The following is an 8,434-nucleotide window of genomic DNA, read 5'->3' as shown; positions in this document are numbered from 1 at the left end:
TTAGAGGCACCTAAGATGGGGATCTTACAAAAGTATTTTTATAAAAAATCACACAAAGCTTAAAATGTGGAAAAAACTGTTACATGTTTTTTTATTTGTCTGGAGTTGGGCTTTAAGAATAATTCCTAAGGCATGGCTGAAATTTTAAATAAGCCAAGTCATAAATGCTTCTTTCTAAGTTGGCATCTCAGAAGTAAAAGCTAACAGCAGAGCAAGGTACACTACATAGTGCCATAAAAAAGAGGCAGACTACTAAACTTTTTTTCTTCTTCGTCATAGTTTTTTTTTTTTGGGAGGACATCAGGGACAAATTGAGCAGTATTTCTTCTGACGTTAAACCTTCTGTAAGCATCATTACAAGTTAAGGTGTGTCCTGTATATTAACAACCACCATGCCTCACTAGTCAGAAGGAGAGATTACTGCAGACACAGAATTACATCTCAGCTGCAGAAAAACCCAGCATATCTGGTAAGTCACACTTTCTCTGTCTGTCACACTGAGCTTCCCTATTCTGAAACATTTACAATACATTTAGAGACAAACAGATAGAAGAAAAAAGATAAGAAATAAATGCATAGATAATCTTTTTTTTGTACTGGATCAGAACTATTTGGTATTTTTAGGAAATGTATTATTATTATTATTTTTTTTTTCAATCAACTTTTTCAGCCTGTAAAAAAAAAAAGTTAAAAAATAATTTAATTGCTTTACACATGCTGGGAGCCCATCAGGAACAAATACGCATTTCCCAAATTTCCCAATTATTTAAGATTTATCCAAAACATTGCTACATGTTTTTAGCCTTTGCATATCATCCTGGAATAATGGTTATCAAATATTCGGTATATGATATGGCCGTATTTAGATTATACATCATACATTTCTGAAAGGTAATTAATTAGGTCTTTGAAAAAGCACATAATGGGGACAGGACTAAAGTTAAAATGTTGGTTGGCTGGATAGCATTTGCAGCATGCTGGAAAATGTTGTTAATTTTTTTTAATTCTTTCCATTTCCAAGAAAGCACTGGCTGTAGGTTGGACATTTGTGATCAATAGCTTGATTTTGATCAAAAGCAAAGCAAAAATGATTTGTATATTACTATGCATAAAAAATGACTGAGATGGGTTTGATTTATGAAGGTTTACACCAGGTGACCATTAAAGAAAAAAATCACACAGACTGTCTGCTGTTAACTGAATACAGAATTACAGATATAATTCTACATTTTATGCCCTTAGGGCTCATTCTAGTTCAATGCACTGCCATGTAATTTGCTGCATTTCGCAATGTGGGCATGATGATATCATATAAGATAAGACTTGTTTGCGCCACTGTGCTGGACTTATTTTTTAAAATCACAATGCAATGTATTATGGAGAGGTGATGCTTAGCAAAATGCCACTCTTGTGTCCAGTAAATGCCATTCATCAAGGAAATTAATATAATAAAATATAATAAATAGCTACACAGCTACAAATTCTTAGCAGTACATATAAACCATTTTTTCTTTTTTTTTCTTTTTTTTACTGTCTATGTGCCTGAAAGGGAGATCTTTTACCTGCCATAGAAATACATAGGTGGAAGGGGAACAGGAACAAGACAGCAATAACAAAAAATTTTGGAAGGTTCTACACAGCTCTTCGCTATAAGAAATTGAGAATGTTTAACAAATGTTACACTACATATGTTTTATTACGTCATACTGTTTTATTACAAGTCTATTGTTATTTTTTATTTTGTCTTTCAGTTGCATTGCTCAAAGCTACCTAAGCTCTGGTGGCCTTTGAAACCAAAAATGGCTGACATAGAAAAAAACGAAGGAGCCTGTGTCAGTGTACTTCGTAGGATAGTGACTTTTGCATTTGCCATTTTGGTGCTGTCAGCAGTAATATGGGCATTTGTTGATAGTATCCCTTTGGCCACCGATGAGTACAGAATCATGGCCTTTGGAATTTATGGGGCTTTTTTATCTGTGCACCTCGTCATCCAAAGTTTCTTTGCTTTCTTGGAACATCGGAACATGAGGAGAGGAGGCTTGCCTTGTTCTTACACCAAAAGTGTGGCCTTGACCATATCTGCTTACCAAGAAGACCCTGTCTACCTACGTGAATGCCTTGAGTCTGTCAAAAACACACAATACCCACCGGATAAGCTAAGAGTCATCATGGTCATCGATGGCAACAGTCCAGATGACCAATACATGATGGACATGTTTAAAGAGGTTTTTGCCAATGAGGACGTTGGAACATATGTTTGGCAAAACAACTACCACCACTGGGACAAAGACAAGGCTGAGAAGTTTTATAGCAACGAAAATCCATACGACTCTCAACTAAACACAGATATCCAATGGATTGATCCTCAGCAACAAGGACAGAGCACCATTTATGAAGGAATTGATGACTTGCGCTACCAGGGAGATGTGAACTATGACAACATGATAAACCAGAGGCAAGTTGCTCAAGGGATGGAAATGGATCATAGAAGACATCTCTCTGGTGACCAGCTGCAAGAGGAACCATTGCCTGTGTATACAGATATTGAAATGGAGGACCCTACTAGACAAGAAATCGAGACTGTCATCAGGAAACACAGATGTGTCTGCATTATGCAAAAGTGGGGTGGAAAGAGAGAAGTCATGTACACGGCCTTCAAAGCTCTTGGAGACAGCGTGGACTACGTCCAGGTAAGCAAGAACTTACAAACCTTCACTCGCTTCACTAGCCTAATTTAACACATAGGGTTTACGTTGTATGGAACCCATTAAATCTGGAGGTTAGGGAAGCAGCAAAAGAAATTTTAAGCAGTTATCAGCTTGCCCAGGTTACCTGTAGAGTGCAGAACACAAGGTAATGGAGAGGGGAAAGATGAGTTGTTCTGTAGTCTATAGTTCTAAAGCACCCCCTAAATCCATGGTGCTTGATAAGGTTATTGAAGGGATTTAATTTGACAATCCTCAACATAACAGATCATATGACCCAAAGTCTAGCCTTTCTAACAGCATTTCCACCAGGAAGGTTAGGACTTTTAGTCTATTGATGTTTATTTATCCATTCCATGATGACTTTATTTTGGCATTAGAGCAAAAGTAGATCCCTTAAACATTAATTGGTAAGAAAACGGAAGACTTATGGCTATTGAAATCATGGAGGCAAGTGATTTAGCCATAAATGAAATACACTAATCATACTAAATAACTTGTTTTGGTTGTAGTGGAAAAATACAGCCAAAAAAAAAGCCTCGTCTATAATAGAGTACATGTCTATTCAGACCTGGAAGTTTGCCATCAGGAAAAGGAGTGCTGTCATGGTCTCAGTGACACTTGAAAATTACATCTAATCTCAAACATGTCAATTACGCTGATAGATCCTATTTAAAAGAGCCTAGATTGTTACTTCCTTATTGTAAAATAACCAGATCTAACTTTGTTGAATTTAGACAAAAACCACAAGCTAAGAGATATTGGGTGTTGGGCTAGAAGGGCAAGTTACAGACAAGTTGGATGACTTAGGTCTCTTTATTTAAAACCAAGGCGTCAAAACAGAATGCTTGGTTTGTGTTCATAGGAGCCCCTGAGGCTCATTTTACAGGTGCATTCACTAATCTGTTCAATACACCTCACTTAACTGACCGGGGTCACAGCATTTGTCATGATTGAGGTGGTAGCCACCACCAGCATTTTTGCTGCAAGAGTTGGGCACAGCCCCGTATTTGAAGCAGACATACAAAGTGAGTTATTGTCTGACTATGACACACGACTACACTGGGAGTTGATAGGAGATGTATATTCTGTATGTGACCCTTGAGTACCAAATGAATACCCATGGTTATCCAAATGACTTAACTAAGATAAAGAGATGTTTTTTAATTACGTAAATCTAGCCATATTAAAAGTTACCAGGAACTCTTTACTTAAATAGTTGCCCCAGGATAGGTGTTACCATTAAACAAGTTCGTTTTCTGGCGATAGCTGTAAAATTTAGCAACTTGTTCCAGTAAAAAATGTTAACCCAGGAAAACTAAGTGAAGCTTCAGCAGGGCCAAAGACAGGAATACATGGTAAAGTTCTAAACCTTACAAAGTTTGGTCTAGGATGCACATTAAGGTGAATATTGCATGGACCACCATAAGATTTTTTCTGCTGAAAAGTTGTTCAAGATGTCTTGAATACCCTCTAAAAAACTGTTGATTAACTTTATGTTCAAATGTCTCCATAGGTTTGTGACTCAGACACCAAACTGGAACAGCTGGCCACTGTTGAGCTTGTGAAAGTACTGGAGTCCAATGACCGTTATGGCGCTGTGGGAGGAGATGTGCGAATTCTAAACCTATCAGACTCCTATATCAGCTTTATGAGCAGTTTGAGATACTGGATCGCCTTCAATGTCGAACGAGCCTGCCAGTCCTATTTTGATTGTGTCTCCTGCATCAGTGGTCCTCTGGGTAAGTTATCAAGAGCAATTTAGACCACTCATATAGTCCTGCTGACTAGTATAGTAATTGAAACGCCCAGATGGTTTGACCATGACCTTTACCAATCTGCCATTAGCCAGGAAGTGAGCTCAGATGCCGGCATTCAAAAGAGAGGAGTTTAAAACCAACATGTTGGCTTTCCATTGGATGTCCTAATTTTGGTGGGACATTTTTGATGGATCGCACACATTGGTTTAGGGTTTGGACAGTACGGGTCCTGGTTTCACAATGGTCATTAGCCAAATTGATATTGGGGTCTAATGCAAGTGATGCATGCAGTTCTGTAGGGATCTACTTCATATGTGCAATGAGTTTACCTGTTTAAGGAGTGGATTCATTCAATATCACTGATACAGTGAAGTGAAGTCATTAGTTTTCATCTTATCTTAGATATTGTACGCAAGAGGTTTGGCCTGAAAGTGAACCTATGTTTTCCCCATGTATACCAAAGCAAGAGGTGTACTTAAATCCAGGCCTCCATATACTTCTGCTACCCCACCTCCCCTTACAGCTGCCATTAGTAAAAGGAAAGCCCTGTATAAGGTAGGAGTTACTGGATTGCTGTCACATTAAGTTACTTACTATGGTGGCTCAGTGATTAGCACTCTGGCCTTTGCAGAGTTGGTTCTCAGATTCAAATAACGGCCAGGACACTGTCTGCATGGAGTTTGCTGGTTCTCCCAGTGTTTGTGTGGGTTTCCACCGGGTACTCTGCTTTCCTCCCACAACCCAAAAACATGCAGTTAGGTAAATTGGTTCCCCCAAAACTGACCTTATTAGAGACATATGGGTTAAGGATATTAGATTGTGAGCTACTTTGAGAGACACCTAGTGACATGACTATTGATTTTTACAGTCCTGCATAATATGTCGGCACTATATAAATACAGTATAATAATAATAATAATAATAAAACGCTACTCAATACCTAGAAGCACAGGGTACTACACTTAGCTCCAAACCCTGACAAAATTGCTAGGTGAGTGAAAGAAAGGTACAGACACAACATAAATAAAAATGTGAAAAAATTGTACTTAATTCCTTTACATAGGTCACAAAACAAGAAGGCATGTAATGTTTTCTATTTATGTACTGAAATGCTGCTAACATTTCTGGTAATAGGCTTTAGGGTGCAATTATTTAAAACAGTCAACAACTTGCACAGACAAAACACTGCAAGGCAAGACACTGCAAAAATGTCTACCTGAAGCACTATATAATATATCACAGCTGAACACACCTGAATTTTTGCACACATTCTTAATATGTTATCTTTATTCTTCAGGGCTTTATCGTAATGATCTCCTTCAGACTTTCCTCGAATCTTGGTACAATCAGAAGTTTCTGGGAACACACTGTACTTTTGGTGATGACAGACATCTGACCAACAGAATGCTTAGTATTGGCTATGCAACTAAGTAAGTAAACTCCCAAAAGAGTGATTTGTATTAATTACGAGCTCCAGGAGAAAAATGAAAATATACCAATAAAATAGCATTAAGACTGCTGTTTTACTTACGAAAGGAATTGTAGATCTGTAAATCCATTTTTAAGATCTACACGACTCTGCCTTACGTCACAGCCCTGTTTAGCAGGTTGGGGGACCTGATAGTTCTTTTGTGTAGCACAAACGGTTCCATGAAGCTTCAAGTATCCTCACTTAAACACTAATAGATCCTGAACTCTCTAAAAAAACATTTCTAAAAAAAAAACATGACTTGAAATTCTGGTACCTTCAATGGGGCTTCTTCCAAAGCCTGCTGATTGGATAAGAAAAGGGCAGCATGTAAGCTTATTTTCAGTGTTCCAAATGGCTCACGCTTCTCCAATTCTGAACCTTGGCCACAGCCAATTACTAAAGATATACTTCAAAATCTGGTTTATCCATTTTGTTGCTAGGGTTTTTGTCTTTAGAATATAAAAATATTAAAAAGTGACTGCATTAATTGAAGAACAAAATTCAAATAAATATTTTAGGATGAGTGACTAATCTCCAACAATATTTTTTTTTAGGTACACTGCACGTTCAAAATGTTATTCCGAAACACCTGCCCAGTTCTTGCGTTGGCTGAACCAGCAGACTCGTTGGACCAAATCCTATTTCCGTGAGTGGCTGTACAATGCCCTGTGGTGGCACAAGCATCACCTCTGGATGACCTATGAATCAATCATAGCTGGCATCTTTCCATTCTTTGTCACAATCACCGTCATTAAGTTGTTCTTCAGTTGCCATCTTTGGGACATTATGTGGGTCCTTCTCACCATCCAGCTAATTGCCTTTGTCAAGGCCTTGTATGCTTGTTTCCTACGAGGCAACATGGTCATGATATTCATGTCTCTATATGCCGTACTCTACATGGCTGGACTTCTTCCAACAAAGTACTTTGCCATTCTCACAATGAACAAGAGCAGCTGGGGTACATCAGGACGAAAGAAGATGGTAGGTAATTACATGCCTCTTCTGCCTTTGTCCATCTGGTGGGGGATCCTCTTTGCCGGTTTGCTCTACACCATCATCATGATGTCACTGTGCACCGATTGTCGTCTAATTGAGATGGAGAAAACTTATTTAATCTATGGCTCGGCTGCCTATATTAGCTACTGGGTTCTGATGGTATCTCTCTACTGGCTTTGGATCAAGCGTCTTTGCAGAAAGAGGAAGGATTACTATGATGTTGAGAACTGAAAATGCATGCAGGTGGCAAGCATTGGGTCCACGAGCATATAAAAGACATACTACCAAAAGTATTAGCGGTGGTGGTTCATGTAATAGGAGGTTAGTGCCACAATACGCTGAAGAATCCTGATCAGCTTTCAGGCTGTTGATGAGAACAAGTAAAAGCAGACTGTAAAAAAAAAACAACTTCAGGTTACAGTATAGCTTCCATTTGGTTTCTTTTTGTCACCCGTTCTCTGAATTTCTTCAGTCCGTGTATATTTTAGGTTAACTTTTAAAGTTTTTTCATAAACTGGAACAAAAGAGACTATAATGATAGTCAATGAAATATATACCCGTGGCAAATATGTTCAATCTCCTCAGTAACTCTGGTTGAGTGACTCTAAACCTCTTCCCATTTCTAGAGCCCAACTTTAACAAAGACCACTTCAACCGTGAAAACTAAGGAGATTACAGGGTCTAAATGCCTAGGAAATGCAAATATGAAATTTTGACTTGAATATATGTAGGGCACATTGCTGGGGCTTTCGTCAGCTGGTGGCATAATGTAACTGCCCCAGTGGCTGCACTTTTGATTATTCCCTTAGTGTGCACTTGGAAAAGGTTGTAAAACCTTGACTTCAGAAAATGTTACATCTGGTAAGCCTCTCAATTTCTGTCTACAACTACCCCGAAAGGGTAGGTGGAAATGGGGCACGGATGTCAAAGAATGTCAAAGATGTCATGCTGCTTGAAACAATATGGAGATATGTGCTCCGTTACTGTGTTTGTGGGCATCTATAAAAATTGTTAATATTTTGTGTGCATATATTGTTTATTATATAGATTTTATCAAATTTTATATTATTTATTTGTGTTTCTATTAAATATTTAACATTATTTTGAGTTCCATGTCCTGCGTTTTTCTACTCTTTTTTTTAATGTGTTATTGCCATTTGAGCAATTTGCCAAGGCAGGTAGCATTTGTTACAGTTTTTAGCCAGTTACTCTAAAAAGTATGCCAAAGTTCTAATGTGTGATAACCAAAGTTGGTCATTGATGTGCTGATGGAACCCCAAAATAACAGATAAGTAACCAGGCCGAGCTGGGATATGACTTCAGTGATGGACTGGAGCCTCTTCAGATTGAGAAGAGGCATAAATAGTTCAGATAATTTAATAATTTCAAAATTTTAAAATATTTTGTGCGTGAAAAAAAAGAGATTTTGCCCAACGGTGGCCCAGACTGGTGTGTTGGAACTTTTAGGACCACCTAATGATATAAAGCCAATTTTAGACTTA

At 38.1% G+C, this 8,434-nt stretch overlaps 1 protein-coding gene across 1 annotated transcript; it reads left to right on the top strand.

Annotated features, from left to right (window-relative positions):
- The first annotated feature begins 416 nt into the window (after nucleotides 1-416).
- Nucleotides 417-8,039, top strand: HAS1 (hyaluronan synthase 1). Its single transcript, XM_072425820.1, has 5 exons — nucleotides 417-469; nucleotides 1,752-2,690; nucleotides 4,222-4,447; nucleotides 5,763-5,895; nucleotides 6,491-8,039. Exons 2-5 carry the CDS (start codon nucleotides 1,800-1,802, stop codon nucleotides 7,161-7,163), a joined length of 1,923 nt encoding a protein of 640 aa, XP_072281921.1. The 5' UTR covers nucleotides 417-469; nucleotides 1,752-1,799; the 3' UTR covers nucleotides 7,164-8,039.
- Nucleotides 8,040-8,434: the final 395 nt, after the last annotated feature.

This window comes from Pyxicephalus adspersus, chromosome 11 (genome assembly GCF_032062135.1).
Source record: "Pyxicephalus adspersus chromosome 11, UCB_Pads_2.0, whole genome shotgun sequence".
Classification (NCBI taxonomy): domain Eukaryota; kingdom Metazoa; phylum Chordata; class Amphibia; order Anura; family Pyxicephalidae; genus Pyxicephalus; species Pyxicephalus adspersus.
This window is presented reverse-complemented; position numbering and strand designations above follow the sequence as displayed.